Here is a 25,000-nt window from a genome sequence, read left to right as displayed (position 1 = left end):
CTGTACTCTCTACTCAACTCTACTGTACTCTACTGTACTCTACTATACTGTACTCTATTCTGTACTCTGTATTCTACTGTACTCTGTACTCTTCTGTACTCTCTACTCTAATCTACTCTACTGTACTCTGCACTCTAATTTACTCTACTATACTACTCTACTGTACGCTACTCTACTGTACTCTAATCTACTCTACAATACTGTACTCTGTACTCTACTGTACTGTACTCTACTATACTGTACTCTCTACTACACTGTACACTCTACTCTACTATATTGTACTCTCTACTACCCTGTACACTCTACTCTACTATACTGTACTCTACTCTACTCTATACTCTACTATACTGTACTCTGTACTCTACTCTACTATACTGTACTCTACTGTACTCTACTCTACTGTACTCTGTACTCTACTCTACTATACTGTACTCTCTACTCTGTACTGATCCTTCATAATTAGGGTTGCCTGTCCTGATTCTGCAACACAGTTAACATTTCAGCTAAACACACACAGCTCTCCACATTACTGCCTCACAAGCTGTTTACTGTTTATTGTTTATTATTTTCTTCACCCTATGTTTTCACCCTTCTTTCTTTTATATCAATGTGCTTTTTTCAATTAAAATGTGTATAGACCTGGCTATTATAATGCTCTGACCCCCCATCTCTCTCTCTCTCTCTCTCACACACATCCTGAGTAATGAATTACACACGATGTCTTACAGCTGCCCTTGTGCAAACAGCAGTGCTCTCACCGTGCTCTCATCCTCCCGCACTAGGCACCAGAGAACCAACACTCGATTACACTAACACCCGATTACACCAACACCCGATTACACCAACACCTGATTACACTAACACCTGATTACACCAACACCTGATTACACTAACACCTGATTACACTAACACCCGATTACACCAACACCCGATTACACTAACACCTGATTACACTAACACCTGATTACACCAACACCTGATTACACTAACACCTGATTACACCAACAGCCGATTACACTAACACCTGATTACACCAACACCTGATTACACTAACACCCGATTACACTAACACCTGATTACACTAACACCTGATTACACCAACAGCCGATTACACTAACACCTGATTACACCAACACCTGATTACACTAACACCCGATTACACTAACACCTGATTACACTAACACCTGATTATACTAACACCCGATTACACCAACACCTGATTACACTAACACCTGATTACACTAACACCCGATTACACCAACACCTGATTACACTAACACCTGATTACACTAACACCCGATTACACCAACACCTGATTACACTAACACCTGATTACACTAACACCTGATTACACCAACACCTGATTACACTAACACCTGATTACACTAACACCTGATTAGGTAAAGTTAAGGAGAGAGAGAGAGAGAGAGAGAGAGAGAGAGAGAGAGAGAGAAGGGGAGAGAGAGAGAGAGAGAGAGAGAGAGAGAGAAGGGGAGAGATGACCAGCAGAATAAACGAAGCCAAAATCTCCCTCGTAAAATGAAAAATAGAAGTGTATCCTTTTTTGCTCATCCGTGTTTAATATGTGAGTGGTACTGAACGAGGAGGTGTGTATGAGTGCGGCTCTTATTGTCTCTGATGGCAGTGAGAGGGAGATGTATTCCCATCTCACCGACCGTAACGCATCCCCGTTACCTGTTATGCTTTTAACGAGAAACACACTCCACAGTAAAAGTCTTTGTGTTCAGGAAGCACGTTGTGAGAGGTTCAAGATGTTTTACCAGTGGGTAATGAGAGGGGAGTCTCTGGAATGTTCTTTTACTTTCCAGTAGGTTCATTTGGCCTGTCAGTGAATTTATTAAAACACTCTAAAGTGAAACTGCACCTTCCTTCTGTCTGAATGTTTGGGTGTTTGGTGGGGAAGGAGGTTAATTAGGACATCAAACAAAACATACTGAACACCCCATTAAGTACTGAACACCCCATAGTAAACAAAACATACTGAACACCCCATAGTGAACAAAACATACTGAACACCCCATTAAGTACTGAACACCCAATAGTGAACAAAACATACTGAACACCCAATAGCAAACAAAAGATACTGAACACCCCATAGTAAACAAAACATACTGAACACCCCATTAAGTATTGAACACCCCATAGTAAACAAAACATACTGAACACCCCATAGTAAACAAAACATACTGAACACCCCATAGTGAACAAAACATACTGAACACCCCATTAAGTACTGAACACCCAATAGTGAACAAAACATACTGAACACCCCATAGTGAACAAAACATACTGAACACCCCATTAAGCACTGAACACCCCATAGTGAACTAAATGTACTGAACACCCCATAGTGAACAAAACATACTGAACACCCCATTAAGTACTGAACACCCAATAGCAAACAAAAGATACTGAACACCCAATAGTAAACATAATGTACTGAACACCCAAAAGTGAACAAAACATACTGAACACCCCATAGTGAACAAAACATACTGAACACCCCATTAAGTACTGAACACCCCATAGTGAACAAAACATACTGAACACCCCATAGTGAACAAAACATACTGAACACCCCATTAAGTACTGAACACCCCATAGTAAACATAATGTACTTAACACCCAATAGCAAACAAAAGATACTGAACACCCAATAGTAAACATAATGTACTGAACACCCAATAGTAAACATAATGTACTGAACACCCAATAGTAACCAAAACATACTGAACACCCCATAGTGAACAAAACATACTGAACATCCCATTAAGTACTGAACACCCCATAGTAAACAAAACATACTGAACACTCCATTGCGAACAAAACATACTGAACACCCAATAGTAAACATAATGTACTTAACACCCAATAGCAAACAAAAGATACTGAACACCCAATAGTAAACATAATGTACTGAACACCCCATAGTGAGCAAAACATACTGAACACCCCAAAGTAAACATAGTAAACAGAATACCTAACAATCTGGAATATTACCCAGAATAACAAACACGCTGGAATATTACGCAGAATCACTATATTAAAAAAATATCCTCCCCCCCACACCCCTGCCCTCAACGACCATGAAAAGCAACGCTGTGCTGCTTCACCTCCAGAAACAGCTCACTTCAGCAGTCCTGTTGGCTGTCCTCTCTCTCTCTCCCTCTCTCTCTCTCTCTCTCTCTCTCTCTATGTTTTCAGATCTGTGATAAGTATCTCTGACTCTCCTCTCAGAAGGTTACTGTGATACCACTCTGAAGTGGCATTAGTCTGTAACACCCAACCGGAAACCCCGGTAACGGCCGATATTCAAGCGTCTGCTTTTCATTCTTGTCCTTTGTCCCCTGTCCTTTGTCCCTGTCCTTTGTCCCCTGTCCTTGGTCCCTGTCCTTGGTCCCTGTCCTTTGTCCCTGTCCTTTGTCCCCCTGTCCTTTGTCCCCCTGTCCTTTGTCCCTGTCCTTTGTCCCCTGTCCTTTGTCCCCCTGTCCTTGGCCCCTGTCCTTGGTCCCCTGTCCTTTGTCCCCTGTCCTTGTTCCCTGTCCTTTGTCCCTGTCCTTTGTCCCTGTGTCCTCTCCTGGTGTGTGTGGTTGGACTCCCAGAGCGTCACCCCATCGAGTACGCCATCGACGGGACAAACAGATGGTGGCAAAGTCCGAGCATCATGAACGGGATGGACTACCACTACATCACTGTCACGCTGGACCTGCAGCAGGTACTCACCCCCAACCCAGTCCTGAACATGCTGGACTCACCCCAACCCAGCCCTGAACACGCATGATTCACTCAAACCCAGCCCTGAACACACAGGATTTGTGTTCAGTACATAAGAACAGCCTGTGTTCAATACGTGAGGCTAAGAACAGCCCTGTGTTCAGTGCATAAAGAACAAAATGAATTTTTCTCTAAGGTGGTTATGGTTTGAATTCCTAAATGATCCTCATACATATGGTAACACTAAACTGTGTGGATGCATTATATGTAAGAATGTGTTGTGTGTTTAAAATTCTCGCAGTGTGTTTTGTGTATTTGATCTTTTCTCGGTGTGTGTGTTTGGTTTTCTTGCAGTCTGTGTTGTGTGTTTGATCTTCACTGTATGTTTCAGTTTCCTCGAGTGGAGTATGCCTGTTTCCGACTGTCTGTCTGTGTGTGTGTGTGTGGGATTGATTAGAGATGGGTTCAGCTCACTTCTGTCTCACCCCTCTGTGTGAGCTCCAGGACCAGCTGCGTTTTTACACACCTGGCCAGAAGCTTCCAGAAGGCCCACTCGTCTAAGTGAGGGTGTTTCTCACAGAGATGCCAGTGCATGCATTACTGGCTGCAAGCCACCAGCACTGCCTGTTCAGAGGTGTGTGCTGTCTCATTTTCAAAAGATCAACCTGCGGCTCCTGATTGGACATTATACTCATGGCTTAATCAGAAGTGACCTCTGACCTTAAGTATTTAATGGCGTGTAACTCCTCAGAGTGGACGTTTGAACTCCCGATCGAGAGTCAATGTTAAAATACACCGTCAAGCTGTGGAGGTCTCCACCACTGAAATACCCCATCTGTCATGACCAGGGTGCTAAACCAGCCCCTAATCCCTTTATCCGCTGTGTTCCGGCATTTTGAGACTCCTCTCACGAATGGTACCTGTGTGGGTTTTCCTGGAGGCCAGGTGTCTGGAGATATCAACAACAGGGGCCTCTGGTACCTGTGTGGGTTTTCCTGGAGGCCAGGTGTCTGGAGATATCACCAACAGGGGCCTCTGGTACCTGTGTGGGTTTTCCTGGAGGCCAGGTGTCTGGAGATATCACCAACAGGGGCCTCTGGTTTGGTTGCTCCTGGAGTTTTCCTTTACTATTCCATGGTCTTAAGCTAGAGAAGAGAATGGACTCCCCTCCCAGCCCCACCTCCAAAGCCTCTACCTGCATAGGCTGCATAGACATCCACATTAAAACAATGGTAACCAGTAGCCTTAGCATCGGAAACAAGCTAATGTTAGCCTGACCGCAACATGGCAACATTGTAACCATTACTATATTGGCTCTGTGGTTATATATTTATATAAAAACTGAAATCATTGTTGGTGGTTGTTTATCCATCATTAGTGTTGGTTGTTTATCCGTCATTGTTGGTGGTTGTTTATCCATCATTAGTGTTGGTTGTTTATCCATCATTGTTGGTGGTTGTTTATTCATCCTTAGTGTTGGTTGTTTATCCATCATTAGTGTTGTTTATCCATTATTGTTGGTGGTTGTTTATCCATCATTGCTGGTGGTTGTTTATCCATCATTGTTGGTGGTTGTTTATCCATCATTGTTGATGGTTGTTTATCCGTCATTAGTGTTGGTTGTTTATCCATCATTAGTGTTGGTTGTTTATTTATCATTAGTGTTGTTTATCCATCATTGTTGGTGGTTGTTTATTCATCATTAGTGTTGTTTATTCATCTTTGTTGGTGGTTGTTTATCCATCATTGTTGATGGTTGTTTATCCATCATTGTTGGTGGTTATTTATCTGTCATTGTTGGCGGTTGTTTATTCATCATTAGTGTTGGTTGTTTATTCATCATTAGTGTTGTTTATCCATCATTGTTGGTGCTTGTTTATCCATCATTGTTGGTGCTTGTTTATCCATCATTAGTGTTGTTTATCCATCATTGTTGGTGGTTGTTTATTCATCATTAGTGTTGTTTATTCATCATTGTTGGTGGTTGTTTATCCATCATTGCTGGCGGTTGTTTATCCATCATTGTTGGTGGTTGTTTATTCATCATTAGTGTTGTTTATCCATCATTGTTGGCGGTTGTTTATCCATCATTGTTGGTGGTTGTTTATCCCTCACTAGCCAGCCTGGGCCTGATGAGCCCTAGCAGGAGTGCAGTGCCGTGGGATACATGGGTCCGGAACCTGCTAGAACCTTCTCTCCCCCACAGCCTTAATGTTACCCTGTCAGTCCATCACACTTTCACCAGCGCAGTTTTGTTCTGGAAACAAAAAAAGACAAATTTGCACCTTTCAGAGTACAGTGCTAAAATAACACTCCAGCACAAAGCACAGCTCAGTAAAAGACACGGCGATGAGACGGTGAAAAACGACCCAGCCACGCCACAGCCTTGGACTGGCTGGGGGTTTTTAATAAGCTGGTAAGACTTCAAATTGTTACTGCTCAAAGTGCCTGAGAGCTGGTAAACCGCCGGCTGTCTGTCACTGGGAGTCCAAGGTTTGTCAAGACGCGATTCCTGAGTGTGAAAGTGGGATGGTCAGCCTCACACGAGCTACTGGATTGACGGCGCCAAGACAGAAACGCTCAGCCGTGTTGGCCGCTGCTACGTGGCGCTGTTAAGTTAGACAACGGGCCTGGCCGTCGCAGACGCCTTGGCTGAACGCCTGTATCGGTCTCCCTGCTTCTGCTGTAGTCCGTTAGTAAGATGAGAGTGGGGGGGAGAGACGAGGTATCTATTCATCAAGAGTGCTGTTAATAAATCTGTGTGTGTGTGTGTGTTTCAAGTTTCAAGTTTCCAGTTTGGTTTATTTGTCACATACATAGTCATACACAGTATAACTCACAGTGAAATGGTGGAGAGTGCTCTGTCCAAACTGAGGAAAAGAAAACAGGGGTGCATAGAGAAATATATATTCTATATATGTGAAATATATGTATGCATAGAGAAATATATATATTCTATATATGTACAAAAATATATTAACAATGTATGTACAATATATGTATATTGTGTTTATATACACAATGTACATTGTGTGTGTGTGTGTGTGTGTGTGTGTGTGTGTGCGTGATTACTAAGATCTGACATTCTGAAGAGCCTTGGCCACCATCTCTCCATCACTCACATCCTGACAAGCTGTCACCATGGTGATAAACACCGGGCAACCAATACATTGCCGGATGCCTTGGTGTTTCCGTGGACACTGGCCTGATTGGATCACTGGCAGTGCGACCATGAATTCTAGCCTGAACATTTCATAAATAGACTAAAAATATACGTACATATTTTCCACACCTCCACATGTGTCATCTGCAATATCGAAAACGTTTATAGAAGTCAGCGTTGACGATATAATGTAGGCGTGACCAAGGGATTTTATCAACGTGCATGATTGTGTGATGCGATCCAATAGGCTAACCCTCATCCAAATGGCCAAGGTTTCTGCTGTTTATATATGCGGGGTGTAAGATTTGTTCAACAGTGGATATTCTTCTTGCCTGGCAACCTAGCAGGTAAAATATTACTGGTTATTACTTTATATATAAATAGAGAGAGAGAGAGAGAGAGAGAGAGAGAGAGAGAGAGAGAGAGAGAGAGAGAGAGAGAGAGAAGGAAAAAGTATAGACAGATTGTAAATATATGGAAGAAGAAGTGTCTAATGGGTTGGGTATGTTAGGATTTGTGCTTTTCTTATAATTTTCAAAGCTTAATACTTTTAATACTTTTTTTCGATATTCATAAGGGTTTGTAAGTTATACTATAAACATTCACAATTCATTACTAATTCATTCTTGTGTTTTATTTTGTTATGTTCTGTTGGTGACAGCACCTGTTTCTGGCTTCATCATTTCATTTAACACAAAAATGTTTAAAATATTAGGACACATCTCATTTCCTTAACCTGCAGATGGGAGTTATAGGGCAGTTATAGTGCTAAAGGTATAGTGTAGGTCTAGATATGCTCTAAAGTGATAGTGTAGGTCTAGATATGTGCTAAAGTTATAGTGGAGTTCTAGATATGCTCTGAAGTTATAGTGTAGGTCTAGATATGTGCTAAAGTTATAGATAGTGGAGTTCTAGATATGCTCTGAAGTTATAGTGGAGTTCTAGATATGTGCTAAAGTTATAGTGGAGTTCTAGATATGCTCTGAAGTTATAGTGGCGTTCTAGATATGTGCTAAAGTTATAGTGTAGTTCTAGTTATGCTCTAAAGGTATAGTGTAGTTCTAGATATGTGCTAAAGTTATAGTGTAGTTCTAGTTATGCTCTAAAGGTATAGTGTAGTTCTAGATATGTGCTAAAGTTGTAGATCTACATATGTGTTTGAGTCACTGTTTCACTGAGGTAACAGTTCTGTTTGAGTCTCTTTTTCACGGAGGTAAAAGTACTTCTGTTTGACTCAGTTTAACAGATAAAACCACATCTGTTTGAGTTCTGTTTCAGTCCTCTCAACCAGGAGGACAAAACCCTCACACCAAATTGCTGCACACATGTCTATAACAAAAACTCATTTTTCACGCTGTGCTCCAAATCCAGAAGACATTCTTCCACAATGTCCAGGCTTCTGCCATCTTTGCCGTACCAAAAGACTAGAAACTGAACAGAAAGTGTGTAGTTACTGGCTGGATCATTTTGGGATGTGTTGTTAATTCCTTATATTAGAGGTTTAAAGCACTTATTTCCATGTGCATGGGTATTTTCCAGATGTAAAGGGTGACTTCATGTGTACTGAGAGCTGCAGCTCCTGGTGGAGACTTGCACAGCTGCTTCTGTTATGCGTATCTGATGCTGCAGCTCCTGGGAACTGTCTGCATGCTTTACGCTGCAGTAAACAAACTGAAAGCCACCTAATGACACTGCTCACCAACTCCACGACAAGGGGGTGTTTATTTCTAATGAGATCATACACATTCCAAAGGCAGGAGTGGAAACATTTTTATAAGTGGATTGCTGTAAAGAATGGTTGTGTGATATAGCACAGGATAAAAGACCTCCAGAAGGGATGGCAGAGACTGTACTGGAAGTTCAGTTACTGAGAGCAGATGAACACACTGACTCCGCCCTCTCATCCTCCTCCTCCTCTGACTCCGCCCTCTCCTTGTCATAATGTTAGCCGTGTGTGTGTGTGTGTGTGTGTGTGAGTGTGAGTATGTGTGTGTATGTGAATGTGTGTGAGTATGTGAATGTGAGTGTGTGTATGAGTATGTGTGTGTGTGAGTGTGTGAGTGTGTGTGTGTGTGTGTGAGTGTGTGCGAGTGTGTGTGTGAGTGTGTGTGTGTGTGTGAGTGTGAGTATGTGTGTGTGAGTGAGTATGTGAATGTGTGTGAGTGTGTGTATGAGTATGTGTGTGTGTGAGAGTGTGTGTGTGTGTGTGTGGGTGTGTGTGTGTGTGTGTGTGTGAGTGTGTGCGAGTGTGTGAGTGTGTGTGTGTGTGAGTGTGTGTGTGTGTGTATGTGTGTGTGTGTGTGTGTGGGTGAAGGGGTTATGTGATAAAGTAATGTTGTGTTATGGGCCATGACATTACCAACCCTTGTTATCTTTAGCGTGGCACTGGGGAGAAGTTTGAATAATCGCACGGACCCTCCCACCAACAAACACACACACACACGCACAGTTATTAAATGTGTACAGACTCATTAGGATGGATGTGCCTCCTTACCCAGAGCTCTTTAGTGGGCCTCTGCCTGCAATTTAAACAATCACCTCCAGGGCAGTGGAGCATTTGGGCTCAGCCCCTCACCTTCCGCACACGTCGCTTCACATTCTAAAGGACAGCGGCATGGTAAACAGCTCCAGAAAACAGTTTGCAATATGTTCTCACGACGTCGTGAGGAACGCAGAGTATTCCGAGAAACGGCTGCAGGAGACGTGAAAGTCTTAAGGTCAAGCAGAAACGCGTCTCTCCTTCTCACCATCTGTAAAAGTTCAAGATGATTATGTTAATTAGTCACATTTTCTCAGAAAAATCGTTTTATTTTTCTCTTCGTTCCCCCCCCCCCTCGATGGGCTTGATGGCGTTGCCGCTTTCGAAGTCATGAATCACTTTATGGAACAAGCCGTTTATGGGCCGTAATGGTTCCTTCAAGGCATCAAGTTCTGCCTGTCATTTTTTTATTCTTCTTTGTGAAATTTTCTGCGTGTATGGATGCGTGCGTGTGTTGTGCTGTGTGTGTGTGTGTGTGTGTGTGTGTCTTTCATGGGCTGGGTGCATTGAAACAGGACGTGTTGTACAAAGAGACCTTCATTAGCTGTGCAAGCAAAGTGCTTCCTATTCACTGTGCATGCGTGTGTGTGTGTGTGTGTGTGTGTGTGTGTGTGTGTGTGTAGTAGTAGTAGTAGTAGTTAGAACTTATTAGCACTTAATTAATGCAAATTTGTAGTTTATAAGATGATCTGTTATTTCCTCATGGTAGTTATGAGTTTCTTGTGCAGGCATGTGTGGTCACACAGTGGCGTTTGATGTGTTTCTGTTTCTCAGACGGTGGAGGAGTGTGAGGGGGTTTGCAGGCGGAGAGCGTACAGTTCTCTGCTCTTCCTCCATGTCAGGGGCCAAACTGCTCGGCTGTAAACACACACAGGGCATTTCTAAACGTGCTCGGAGAAGCATGCAGGCAACTCCCACGCGGGGCCATGACTTCCAGCTGGGGGAGCAGGGTCGGGGGTTAGGGACCCAAGCCCCACGGAGACCACCGGACGCATCCTCCAGATCACGCGGAGGCTCTACAAACTCCCGGTCTGTTTTGTAGTTGTTAATCTTCAGGAATATCGGAATATTCCTTAACTCCGCTGAAACGAATGTGAAAGATTTGCAGCTACGGCCGCAAGGAGTCCGGAGTCACCGGTGAGCTGGGGTTAACAACGTACGCGTAGCTGGTTTACGCTCCAGATCTTTTCCATCTTCAGGAATGTGTGGGTGGAAGAGTTCCCCTCATGAGGCCAAAGGTTCCATTGCGCCTGACAGTTTTAGGAAGCGGTTACTAGGAAAATAAAACACCTTAGTGACTTTGGAACCGTATGCTGAAATAGCGCTTTTATAATACACGTTCCATATGTCTTTGGATGGCACCTGGTTTGAGCGTAATGTGTGTCTCCGTCGTTGAGGACGGCATCGGATACGAGTGTGACTTGTCTGTCTTAAGGAATAGAGCCACTTAAGTTGCGACGTGGGGTGACGTTCACACTGTCATGACTGGTTTATAACTGGTGATTCAGTAAGACACACTCAAGCTTCAGTGTACTGGATGTCAGTTTCCTGACCCGTATCAAAAATGGAGCTATTTTCTCACCACAGATTTAAGTTTTGTTTTATAAAAATTGTACTATTGTTTTTACAAAGTTTTCCACACTTGTCTATTCCCTAATCCTTCTCAGAAACGGTTCTGTAAAAGGCTCCGGTGAAGGGAGGTACTGAAATATGCATCTGGTAACCTGTCAGAACATAAAGCTGTCCAATTAAAAGAAGCGTGAGACCAGCCCTGTCAGCTGTTCCTGGAGGAGAGCGCAAGAAGGTCCACAATATCCTCCTTCTTCCTTCTGTACATGACACATCTGTCAGAACAGGTAACGTTCAGCTGCTGTGACACTGTTCTTAAGCGAGAGAGGGAGACAGAACGAGAGAGAGACAGAGAGAGGGAGACAGAATGAGAGAGACAGAGAGAGAAAGAGGGAGACAGAACGAGAGAGAGAGAGAGGGAGACAGAACGAGAGAGAGACAGAGAGAGAAAGAGACAGAACGAGAGAGAGAGAGAGAAAGGGAGACAGAACGAGAGAGAGAGAGAGAGAGGGAGACAGAATGAGAGAGAGACAGAGAGAGAAAGAGCGAGACAGAACGAGAGAGAGAGAGAGAACGAGAGAGAGAGGGACAAAAAGACAGAGAGAGAGGGAGAGAACCAGAGAGAGAAAGAGAGAGACAGAGGGGGACAAAGAGAAAGACAAAGAAAGAGAGAGACAGAGAGGAGACAAAGCAAGAGACAGAAAGAGAGAGAGAGAGAGACACACAGAAAGAGACACTCTACAGAGACTCTGTGGTGTCATCAGCAACCTGCAGACTGCTGTATTTTCCATCATCATAAAATGGCGTTTGGATTTTGGCCCGTGTGGAGTAAAGCCATAGGCCTCTAATGTTTACACTAATGTTCACAGAGTGTATGAAGCAGCACCCTAACCCCCTCATCTCCGTTATGCTCACACCAGTACGCGAACCATGTTCGAGACACGCCGAACCACTTCCGAGAGAGGCTGACGGGGGCTCTTCGGCTGACGGGGGCTCTCACGGATATGGTGACTCAGTCAGCTCGGAGACATAGGCAGTATCCGGCTACGTCCAGAAGTGCGCAGAAGGTGCTACCAACCCCAAGACCACCATCGTATGAGCCAAGCGTAGACCCCAAGTGACCGCAGAGGACACTGTGACACTGTGAACACTGCAGTTTATTGCCATGTCCACCAGCTTCTACACAACCCTGCCCCGCTCTGGAAAACAAGAATGTTACAAAGCTGTTTGTTAACTTCAGTTTACACAAACATCCCCCAAAGTTGTTTGGAGGGATGAGACTGGCTGAACTTATTTCTGGTGTCCCTGACTGAGAGACCTCAATCAGTCGGAATTGGCAACGTCCTGTCCTGCACCACCAAACTGAGCACCGGCGTGCCACAGGGCTGTGTCCTCGGTCCACTTCTGTTCACACCGGCGTGCCACAGGGCTGTGTCCTCGGTCCACTTCTGTTCACACCGGCGTGCCACAGGGCTGTGTCCTCGGTCCACTTCTGTTCACACCGGCGTGCCACAGGGCTGTGTCCTCGGTCCACTTCTGTTCACACCGGCGTGCCACAGGGCTGTGTCCTCTGTCCACTTCTGTTCACACCGGCGTGCCACAGGGCTGTGTCCTCTGTCCACTTCTGTTCACACCGGCGTGCCACAGGGCTGTGTCCTCGGTCCACTTCTGTTCACACCGGCGTGCCACAGGGCTGTGTCCTCTGTCCACTTCTGTTCACACCGGCGTGCCACAGGGCTGTGTCCTCTGTCCACTTCTGTTCACACCGGCGTGCCACAGGGCTGTGTCCTCGGTCCACTTCTGTTCACACCGGCGTGCCACAGGGCTGTGTCCTCGGTCCACTTCTGTTCACACCAGCGTTCCACAGGGCTGTGTCCTCGGTCCACTTCTGTTCACACCGGCGTTCCACAGGGCTGTGTCCTCGGTCCACTTCTGTTCACACCGGCGTGCCACAGGGCTGTGTCCTCGGTCCACTTCTCTTCACACTGGCGTGCCACAGGGCTGTGTCCTCGGTCCACTTCTCTTCACACCGGCGTGCCACAGGGCTGTGTCCTCGGTCCACTTCTGTTCACACCGGCGTGCCACAGGGCTGTGTCCTCGGTCCACTTCTGTTCACACCAGCGTTCCACAGGGCTGTGTCCTCGGTCCACTTCTGTTCACACCAGCGTGCCACAGGGCTGTGTCCTCTGTCCACTTCTGTTCACAATGCTGTCCTGCTGTCACCCTGCTGACCTGTAACCTCAACCCCCCCCCAATCTAGAACATCAGAATTACACAGCACTATCTCTCCTCAGTATTCCGTCGCTGTACTTTGTCTTCAGACTTTTAATAATAGGCTGTTCTCTTTAAACCAGTCCGCTGCACTGGGAAAACCACCAGTTGCCGCCATCAACGCTCGCAGTAATTACGTAGGCCGCATGTTGCATTCTATGTTGCATCTACTCCTATGTTGCATTGTTTCACCCCGCTGGACACGGGATATAGTTGTGGTCACCTTAAAGGCCAGGTTTGACATGAGAGACGTCGAGAGATAGAAAGAGAGAGAAAAAGACAGAGAAAGAGAGAGAGAAAGAGAGAAGACTTTGGGTTCCTCAGCTCTCCTGGTTCCTGCAGACCATGGAGAAAGGGATTGGGGGTGATTGTGGGGTACTTACTCCCTGGCTTCATGTCAGACCTCGCTGGAGGGGTGTGTGTGTGTGTGTGTGTGTGTGTGTGTGTGTGTGTGTGTGTGTGTGTGTGTGTGTGTGCATGAAGAGACGACACCTTTCTCTTCTGTCTGTTTTCTTCTTCTCTCCTTTTGAGGAAGACTGGAATGTCACTGTGCCCCTGAACATCAGTCAGGCTACAGGATACCTATCAAGACCACACACACACACACACACACACACACACACACACACACACACGCGCGCCACTGCTCTGTAGCTGTAACTCCATCATTGCTTTGGTTACAAAGTGCCCCTTGGGTGTTTCTCTACTGAATAGAAAGAGAGGAGGATCATGGGAAAATGTTTTCCTCTTTTCTTTTTGGACTTTTTACTCTCCTTTATTTCTGTGCCCTTCTCTGCTCTTTTATTCTCCTCCTGTGGGGAAAGCCATGCTTCCAGCCTTTAGCCCCTAGCTGCGTGTGAAAAACGCTGCCCCCTGTGGGCTAGGCAGACCTGAACCAGTCTGCCAATCAAAGACTGCGGTCAGACTTCCCTTTGGAACTCAAGATTTGAGACTTTTGATAAGACCGGTTGCTATAGTTTATTATTTTGTAATTTGTACATATTATTTTATTTAATATATTATTTATTTTTCGTTTAATCCTTTCTGTGCTTGAATTGAAGAGTGTTGCAATAAAGATGATTATTATTCATATTTATCCCTCCGAGAATGTCATAACCTGCTACGCTCTGATCGGGAGACTTTAATTAGTTGTTATTTGCTTATTAAAAATGTAATTCTCCATCTTAAATCATTTCTAGAGTATTTATGTAAGCCCCGTTGAACCGTGGCACTACGGGCGAGAACGTGGTGATCAAAGCTTTTCCAGCATGCAGTGGAGACACCGTCACGGATAAACGCTCGAGGCTACGCACATTAGCCTAGAGCTCCAGCTGACGCAGACTCCGAGCTGTAGGTGTCTTCTCGTGAATCCAGATGTGCGTGGTAGTTGACACACCCGATAAATGCCAGCGTCCCGGCTAACAGTTTGTTTTAGAACGTTCTGGGAAAAGGGGAAAGATCCGGTGTGAGTGACAGGAGGGAAAACCCAAGAGATTCCGGATTTAGCAGACACAGCTGTAGCACACAAGCTCACCTATATATCGTCTACCTGTTGGGTGTGTGTTCTGTGGGTGTTGTGTGTGTGTGTGTGTGTGTGTGTGTGTGTGTGTGTGTGTGTGTGTGTGTGTGTGAGAAAGTCAAGGACCGTATGCTGATGTGTCTTCTCCACCAACTCTCCGTTTTCCAGGTGTTCCAGATAGCGTACGTGATCCTGAAGGCCGCCAACTCCCCACGGCCAGGAAACTGGATTCTGGAACGTTCCTTGGATGGGCAGAACTACATGCCGTGGCAGTATTATGCCATCACGGACACGGAATGCACCATGCGCTTCCGCATCGCCCCGAGAACCGGCCCTCCTGCCTACACGCATGACAACGAGGTCATCTGCACGTCCTTCTACTCAAAGGTCCACCCTCTGGAGAACGGCGAGGTTAGGGGCGTCTTCGACCCGCTTTGACTCGTTGGGGTTTTTTGTGGGAGAGTTTGCGGTCATCCCCGTAAGGGAGGAACGTTTGTACCATCCAGAACACATTTGCCCTCACTGATCTTGAAACATCAGTTTAACACGATTATTGAATGTGTTTGGAGATGCGTGACGCTTCGGCTTTTCGGACCACAGGTTGAAAATCTGAAGTGCGTTTATTCAAAAGGACGACACATAAAGAGCCACAAACACACCAAAGGCAGGGTTGCTGGAGAACCTGACGCATCTAGTGCTGGATTGTGTGGAAATGACGGAACCTGTGGTTGCATTGTGTGGAAACCTTGGGAATGTCATTGCTGTTGGGAGCACAACACAGTTCTGCAGCACGCACTTCTTCTTTAGCTGTGGGGCATTGTGGGTAAACGGGTGTCTTATGAGAGAGATGCGGTGAATGCAAGGACAGACAAAATGAAAGGTGACAGTGAAGAGTCTGAGGTGCGTTTGTGTGTGTGTGTGTGAGAGAGAGAAAGAGAGCGAGAGTGTGTGTGTGTGTGCATATGTGTGCGTGTGTGTATATGTGTGTGTGCATTTGTGTTTGTGTGATTATATGGGTGTATGCATGTGTGTGTGTGTATGTGTGTGTGTGTGTGTGAGAGAAAGAGAGTAAGAGTGTGTATGTGCATATGTGTGTGTGTGTATATGTGTGTGTGTTGTATGAGTGCGTGTGTATGTGTTTGTGCGATTAAGTGTGTGTGTGTGTGTGTGTGAGAGAGAGAGAGAGAGAGAGAGAGAGAGAGTGTGTGTGTGTGCATATGTGTGTGTGTGTGTGTGTGTGTGTGTGTGTGTGTGCGTATATATGTGTATGTGTGCATGTGTATGTGTGTGTTTGTGTGTGTATTTTGTGTGTGTGCGCGTGTGAATGTGTGTGTTTGTGTGTATATATTTGTGTGTATGTGTGTGTGTGTGTATGTGTATATATGTGTGTGTGTGTGTTTGTGTGAGTGTGTTTGTGTATACGTGTGTGTGTGTGTGCATGTGTATGTGTGTGTTTGTGTGTGTGTGTGTGGGTGGGGGGGTCACCTGACAAAAAGGTCAATTGAAATGTCACTCCGTACCTCCCACAAACACGGATGCCGTGTGAACTCAGGTGGCTGTAAATTAGCACTGCTCGTTAACGGAGCAGTGGGGCGTGTGTGCACACGTGTGCATGCGTGTGTTTGTGTGTGTGTGTGTGTGTGTGTGTGTGTGTGTGTGTGTGTGTGAGTCAATGGGCAGGGCATCCGGGCTGAGTGCCATGGCCACACCTCCTTGTGCTCTGCAGGTGCCCGTGGATCAGGCCCACACCCAGGCACCTGCGGTTCCTCCCAATGGCTGGCTGGGTGCCCCCCTCACACACACACACACACACACACACATATACACACAAACTCAACACACACACAAACACAACACACACATACACGCACACACAAATGTACTGCCAGGATTATTCTCTTAAATCTCTCAGCTTCATTCATCTGGAGTTGGAACACAAGAGATTAAATGAATGCTGACATGTTTTACCTTGTTAGTTCACCATTCTGGTTGTGTTCTGCGTGTTCCTCTGCTGGGACCAAATTCTATAAAACTTCACTGAAACTTCTCTGACGTCGCTGAGCTCTGTGGGTGGGAGGACATCATATTATGCAAGAAGAATATTCGTGTGATAAGTTTACATTCCCCAATTCCCATTAAATCCTAAATAAATAGTTCAAGTCCCACAATCATGTGACTATCCTGTTTTACTCAGAAATGTAGGGCCTGTTGGCTTATGTTGGGCCCTGTTGGGGCACAGTGGGTCATGTAGGGTCATGTTGGATCACGTTAGGTCACGTTAGGACATGTTGGGTCATGCTAGGACATGTTGGGTCATGCTGGGTCATACTGGGCCACAGTGGGTCATGCTGGGTCAGGTTAGGACATGTTGGGTCACGTTGGGTCGCGTTAGGACATGTTGGGTCACGGGTTGTGTTAGGTCATATTGGGTCACGTTAGGTCATATTAGGACATGTTGGGTCACGTTGAATCATGGCATTATGGTGTTGTGGTTTCCCTCCACTTTGACCCTATTTCTTTCTTATCGTCACACTGTGCTGGACTCTGGTCCTCCGGGGCAAGAGATCCACACCTGTTCCTCCATCTGTTTATCCCTCTCTCTCTCTATCCCTCTCTCTCTCTCCACTCCTCCATCCATCTGTTCCTCACCCCTCTGTCCTGCCTGCTCCTCCAGATCCACACGTCTCTGATCAACGGCCGTCCCAGTGCCGACGACCCCTCACCAACCCTGTTCAACTTTACCACCGCCCGGTACATCCGCCTCAGGTTCCAGCGGATACGCACCCTGAACGCTGACCTCATGACCCTCGCTCTCAACGACCCCAAGGATATGGACCCCATTGTCACCAGACGGGTACGTACGGGCTGTACGACACCTTAACCAGACCCCGCGACGGACTGTACCAACTCACTGGTGCTCTAAAGACGTTTTGGGCAATGAAACCCACAATGCCAGAAGATGACGGTTTGGTTTAGTCGTCCATGCGAGGCCACGTGTGTAGGAGGAGACATCAGAAATGTCTTTCTCCACCGACACGGATCCACAAAACATTGATCTTCTGAGCCCAACTTTAATTTTTGCTTCACTGTACTGCCGATGTTTTCCCATTGGTGTGCGGGTTGTGTGCAATTCTAGGCCGCTTCCTATTGGTCGATGTGTGTCGTAGCGGCACTTACCACACGAAGCTTTGGGGAAGAATTTCCGATGCTGCCAGGCAATAATCAAAGCTTCATTCAATCCACTGGACACTACGCGGCCAGAGATCTGAACTCACAACCAAAGATATCGCACACGCAGCGTAAACGTAAAGAAATCGCACACGTGATGTAAACGGAAACGGAAAGCAATTGCACACACGGCATAAACGTAAACGTAAAGCAATCATAACCGTAAAGAAAGGACTGGTTTGCACTTGAAAGAAAGACTCACAGAATGAGCACGAGTCTCAAAACAGTAGTGGAATTCCTGACATGACACGCTGTCCGCTTTTTGGCTGCTGGGATTGACACATTTGCATAAAGCTTTGTGATTGGCCGTGAGGCACATGTGGTGTAGTCCTAACAGATCGGAGACTGTGGTAGGTAACGTGGATGAAAAACATCTCACAGCCTCCTGGGCGCCATCTGTGGGTTAGACTGAGTCCAAACACACACGCACACACACGCACACACACACACACACACACACACACACACACACACACAGACAGGCTGTGTTTTGTGCAGATGGGCTTTGATTAAAACTACTCAGTAATTACAAAAGTACCTTATTCTGTCACGTTCACAAACACAGACTCTTCCCTCACACATAAACATGCTTTGACACATGCTATGGCACTGCACACACACACACACACACACACACACACACTGACAGGGGCAAGTCCTCATTGCATCCAGATTGTTCTCTAAAAACAACATACATCCGTTACAGGGAGGATTATGGTCCCTACATTCTCAGATTAGGGTTAACAGTGTGGATTATTGATTGATTATTAGGTCTCATCTCTAATGAAGCATGTTTGCTCTAAATGTATTCTGTAGGTATGAGGTGTGTGTAAAGGTTACATGATCTGTGTGTGTGTGTGTGTTTACAGTATTACTACTCCATTAAGGATATATCAGTAGGGGGGATGTGTATCTGTTATGGACATGCTAAAGCCTGTCCTCTCAACATAATCACCAAGGTAAAAACCCTTCTATACATACACTCAACACACACACACACGCACACACACACACACACACTCACTCACACACGCACATCACATCACCCTAGTGTTACAGACCACATCACCCCACATCACTCCAGTGTTACTGACCACATCACTCCACATCACTCCAGCGTTATGTTCTAGTGTTAGGTTTAAGGTTCAGAGAAGTGAACCCTGACTGTTGATGTCTTTGTGTTTTGGTAATCATTTCATGTGACACCCGACCTCTAAGACAATGTGTATGTCTTCTAATGTATATGTCATCTAATGTGTATGTCCTCTAATACAATGTGCATGTTCACTAATGTGTATGTCCTCTAAGAGAATGTGTGTGTAGGTGTGTGTGTGTGAATGTGTGTGTAGGTGTGTGTGTAGGTGTGTGTGTAGACGTGTGCGTAGATGTGTGTGTAGGTGTGTGTGTAGGTGTGTGTGTAGACGTGTGCATAGATGTGTGTGTAGTTGTGTGTGTAGTTGTGTGTGTAGGTGTGTGTGTAGGTGTGTGTGTAGACGTGTGTGTAGGTGTGTGTGTGGACGTGTGTGTAGGTGTGTGTGTAGACGTGTGTGTAGGTGTGTGTGTGGACGTGTGTGTAGGTGTGTGTGTAGACGTGTGTGTAGGTGTGTGTGTAGATGTGTGTGTAGACGTGTGTGTAGATGTGTGTGTAGGTGTGTGTGTAGGTGTGTGTGTAGATGTGTGTGTAGGTGTGTGTGTAGACGTGTGTGTAGGTGTGTGTGTAGATGTGTGTAGGTGTGTGTAGATGTGTGTGTAGGTGTGTGTGTAGGTGTGTGTAGATGTGTGTGTAGGTGTGTGTGTAGACGTGTGTGTAGGTGTGTGTGTAGGTGTGTGTGTAGATGTGTGTGTAGATGTGTGTGTAGGTGTGTGTGTAGGTGTGTGTGTAGACGTGTGTGTAGGTGTGTGTGTATGTGTGTGTGTGGAGGTTGCTCTCTGACTCTACTGTCTGTTCTGGTCTGTTGTTGTTGCCATGGCTCAGAAACTCCACTGTGATTGTAAGGACAATACCTGTGGAGAGAGCTGTGACCGCTGTTGCCCTGGTTACAACCAGAAGCCCTGGATGGCTGGGACCTTCCTGACACGCCACATCTGTGAGAGTAAGAGCCCAGAGAAAGCCGCTTCAAAACCTAGCAACAGAACCAGGCAGAACCCAGCAGAACCTAGCAACAGAACCAGGCAGAACCCAGCAGAACCTAGCAACAGAACCAGGCAGAACCCAGCAGAACCTAGCAACAGAACCAGGCAGAACCCAGCAGAACTTAGCAAGAGAACCAGGCAGAACATAGCAACAGAACCCAAAAGAACCTACCAACAGAACCTAGTGACAGATCCCAGATCACAACAGAACCTCAAGCAAGATAAACAGATTAATAAAACAAAACCTAGATTGTCAAAAACCAAATGCAAAGAACAAGAATCACCAACAAAACATGTAACAAAACATCAGACAAAACATCAGACAAAACATCAGACAAAACATCTGACAAAACATCAGACAAAACATCTGACAAAACATCAGACAAAACATCAGACAAAACATCTGACAAAACATCAGACAAAACGTCTGCCCCAGCCTGTAGTCTGTTTCCTCTCTGTCCGATTGAACTCCTGCTCCATGCAGAGTGTAACTGTCATGGCAAGTCCGAGGAGTGCTACTACAACCAGACAGTGGCTGATGGGAAACTGAGTCTGAACATCAATGGCGTGTACGAAGGGGGCGGAGTCTGTGTCGCCTGCTCTGACAACACGGCCGGAATAAACTGCCAGTCGTGCGCTGCTGGTTATTACCGACCGAGAGAGGTGAGTCTCCTGGTCTTGGCGCTCGTCGGACTTAACGGCAAACATAACGATAAAACATCATGACAAAACATAAACGCATCTCTCTCTCTCTCTCTCAGGTGAGACCGGAGCACCCTCTTCCCTGCACACACTGTGACTGTGACCTCAGAGGGTCTGTCTCCTCTGTCTGCGTACCGGACGAGAGTCATGGCAGGGCAGGTGCGGCATGCCCCGCCCACATCCACCTCACCTTGACAGTGCTCCACCCACACCTGCTTTTACCCTGACTGTCGCCTGACGGAACACCTGGTATAGCTCGTTAGACGCACAGCGCCTCGGGGCTTGTAATTGGCTCCCACACTCACACACTCACACACACACACACACACACACACACACACAGGTTTAGCAGGTGGAAAATTCTCATTCATAACAGTAATGTGTTTCAGTGACACTGTGACCTTGTTCAAATGAGCTATAACATTTGAATTTTGAAAGTTGAACAGTCGACACATTTGTTTATTGGGTTCACTGAAGCTCAGAGTTATAGGTGAGGAAAGCAATACCTGTGTGTGTGTGTGTGTGTGTCAGGTTTTTGTTGCATTAGAGGGCATACTATGAATGTAACAGCTTGTTTTTGTCTGCGTGCACGCACACACACACACACACACACACACACACACAGGTCTGTCTGCAGGTTGGTGTCACTGTAAGCAGGGCTACACTGGGCAAAGATGTGACACCTGTGCATTTGGCTACGCTGGGTTCCCTGAGTGTCGTCCCTGTGAATGCAGCACTGCTGGCAGCACTAACCTGGACCCTTGCCAGCTGCCATGTGTGTGTAAGGTAAGACACACACACACACTCACACACACACACACACACACACACACTCACACACACACACTCACACACACACACACACACACACTCACACACACACACACACACACACACTCACACTCACACACACACACTCACACTCACACACACACACACACACACACTCACACACACACACACACATACACATACACTCACACACACTCACACACACACACACACACACACACACACACACACACACACACACACACTCACACACACACACACACACACACACGCACACACACGCACTCACACACACACACACACACACACACACACTCACACACACACACTCACACATACACTCACACACATATACATACACACACACACACACACACATATACATACACACACACTCACACACATACACTCACACACACACACACACACTCACACACACACACACATACACTCACACACACACACACACTCACACACACACAGACACACACACACACACACACACACACATACACTCACACACACACACACACACACACACACACACACACACACTGCAGTCTTAGTGCAGCATTTGTGTAGGACAGTGATCTGTTTGACATGATGTCACCTGAGCGTTTACTGTAAACATAGATGCCAAATTCATACTCAGCATTTACCACATTTACCACTGCCTGGCCGAAAAAAAGGTCACACACTAATATTTCATTTGACCGCCTTTAGCTTTGATTACGGCACGCATTCGCTGTGGCGTCATTTCCACAAGCTTCTGCAATGTCAAAACATTTATTTCTGTGCTGAGTTGCATTAATTTTTTCCCCAAGATCTTGTATTGATAATGGGAGATTTGGACCACAAAGTTTTCTCCAGCACATCCCAAAGATTCTCAGTGGAGTTCAGGTCTGGAATCCATGTGTAAAAATGATGCCTCATGCTCCCTGAACCACTCTTTCACAATTTAAGCCCAATGAATCCTGGCATTGTCATCTTGGAATATGCCCGTGCCATCAGGGAAGAAAACATCCATTGACGGAATAACCTGGTCGTTCAGTATATTCAGGTAGTCAGCTGACCTCATTCTTTGGGCACATAACGTTGCTGAACCTAGACCTGACCAACTGCAGCAACCCCAGATCATAGCACTGCCCCCACAGGCTGTGGGCACTAGTCATGATGGGTGCATCACTTCAGCCGCCTCTCTTCTTACCCTGATGCACCCATCACTCTGGAACAGGGTAAATCTGGACTCATCAGACCACATGACCTTCTTCCATTGCTCCAGAGTCCAATCTTTATGCTCCCTAGCAAATTGAAGCCGTTTTTCCCGGTTAACCTCACTGACAAGTGGTTTTCTTAAGGCTACATAGTTGTTTAGTCCCAATCCCTTGAGTTCCCTTCGCCTTGTGCATGTGGAAATGCTCTTACTTTCACTATTAAACATATCCCTGAGTTCCACTGTTGTTTTTCTACGATTTGATTTCACCACACGTTTAAGCGATCGCCGATCACGATCATTCAAGATTTTTTTCTGACCACATTCCTCCCTCGAAGATGATGTTTCCCCACTGTCCTTCCACTTTTTAATAATGTGTTGGACAGTTCTTAACCCAATTTTAGTAGTTTCAGCAATCTCCTTCTCCGCTTGATGCATGCCAATAATTTGACCCTTCTGAAACAGATTAACATCTTTTCCACGACCACATGATGTGTTTTTCGACATGGTTGTTTAACAAATGAGAAGCTACTCACTGCATCAGTTAGGGTTAAATAACTTGTTGCCAGCTGAAACATAATCACCCATGCAGTAATGATCCAATGGGAGGCTCTTACCTATTTGCTTAGTTAAATCCAGGTGGTGACCTTTTTTTTGGCCAGGCAGTGTATAATGTTATACATGTTTAATATAGTGTTATATAGTGTGTGAGCTATGGCCACGTGAGTTACAATACCTCCTTGCTGTTTGTACGGCTGTAAGAACTCTTTTCTGAACTCTTTCGTTATTGCGGCAGATGTAATGAGGGAGAGAGCAGTTGGACCGTGTTATAGTTGCGATTCTCTTTCTAAATTGTTTTTCATATAATGCACATGGAATGGTTTTCTTAGGCAGTGTGTGGCAGCCCAACACAAATGTTCTACACAGTGGGACAAGAAAGAGAATCTTAGTCCTAAACTTCCAAACAAACGTGTTTTATGTCAGATGTGAACTAAGGTTTCGTATGCTGATGGCAGGTATGGGCTGAGAGTTACTGGTGTGCGCACACTCTGGTGACCTCTGGTGTACTGTATGTTTTGCATCGCTTGCCCCCTCCACGAGCCAATTAGAGTCTGACGTCTCGCATGGCAACTAGACGGCACGACCTTTGACCCTGCTTGGGCTCATTTCTGAACTGTGCAGGGTTGAGACAACTCTGAGTTCTGTACGGACACCCCTGAATGCATCTGCACAGAGAATTCCACACAGCACTAGTGCACCTAAGAGAAGTGTGTGAAGAGTTGTGATGGACCACGTCCACCTTGGAAAGGAGACTTCCGTACGGGAGGAGTTGAACACATGGAAATCTCCAGGAGGAACCGTTTTCCCTCAGGAGGAAGCCTTCCAGGACGAACAATTCCAGGACGAACCATTCCAGAAGGAACCATTTTTATGTCAGCGGCAAGTTTAACAAACTTAGTTTCCAAAGCATCTGGTCCAACACGACTTTTTCCTTTTAACTTGCACGGAGACCAAACCACATTGATCAGGTTTCTGTAAATCGATGGAAGCGCTAAAGTCTGAAGAATGAGCCACACGACAGGATTTGAAATGTCAGGAACCGCGGATCGAAAAATGAAACGAAAAGCACGGGAAAGAAAGGAGCGAAAATAACCGAACCATTGGCTCGTATCCGGTTTGTGAAGTTTTTATCGGATCCGTTGCGAATATGGTTTTATTGATTTCAAAAACCGGCTCTGACAAGCATGACAAGAGCTTATGGCTAATTCGCCCCCCCCCCCCCCCCCCAAGTCTACAAAGTTTTGAGACAAGTGGAATTTTGCCCAGGGCTGACGAGATGAGAGCTGATCTAGAGTCAGTGTTGGGTGCATATTTATGGATTGCATTAGTAACTTCACAGTCACAGTGTTCTGTGCAACAACAATAATGTCTTGAGTGAAACAGTCAAAATTCATGTTTTTGCATTGCAGTAGATTTAGACGGAATGCTTGGAATTGTAATTTTCCAGACACAAAACTATCACCTGAACAGTCGGACGTAACAGCTGATTTTGGCTGGTACCCATTACCCAGTCCAGCAAAGATGAGGCACGATTTTCACCTGTAGAGGGTGGATTATTTAAGCGTGTGAGGTTTA

General features: G+C 45.8%; 1 protein-coding gene across 1 annotated transcript in view; it reads left to right on the top strand.

Annotated features, from left to right (window-relative positions):
• Nucleotides 1–25,000, top strand: part of LOC113590314 (laminin subunit alpha-2-like) — a 123,786-nt gene that overhangs the window by 24,289 nt on the left and 74,497 nt on the right. Inside the window, 8 exon segments of the mRNA XM_081694875.1 lie at nucleotides 3,624–3,736; nucleotides 14,965–15,207; nucleotides 17,471–17,650; nucleotides 18,894–18,983; nucleotides 20,000–20,117; nucleotides 20,642–20,820; nucleotides 20,919–21,018; nucleotides 21,485–21,645. Coding sequence (XP_081551001.1) covers nucleotides 3,624–3,736; nucleotides 14,965–15,207; nucleotides 17,471–17,650; nucleotides 18,894–18,983; nucleotides 20,000–20,117; nucleotides 20,642–20,820; nucleotides 20,919–21,018; nucleotides 21,485–21,645 — 1,184 coding nt within the window.

This window comes from Electrophorus electricus, chromosome 2, assembly GCF_041902795.1.
Source record: "Electrophorus electricus isolate QZ-2024a chromosome 2, ASM4190279v1, whole genome shotgun sequence".
Classification (NCBI taxonomy): Eukaryota; Metazoa; Chordata; class Actinopteri; order Gymnotiformes; family Gymnotidae; genus Electrophorus; species Electrophorus electricus.
This window is presented reverse-complemented; position numbering and strand designations above follow the sequence as displayed.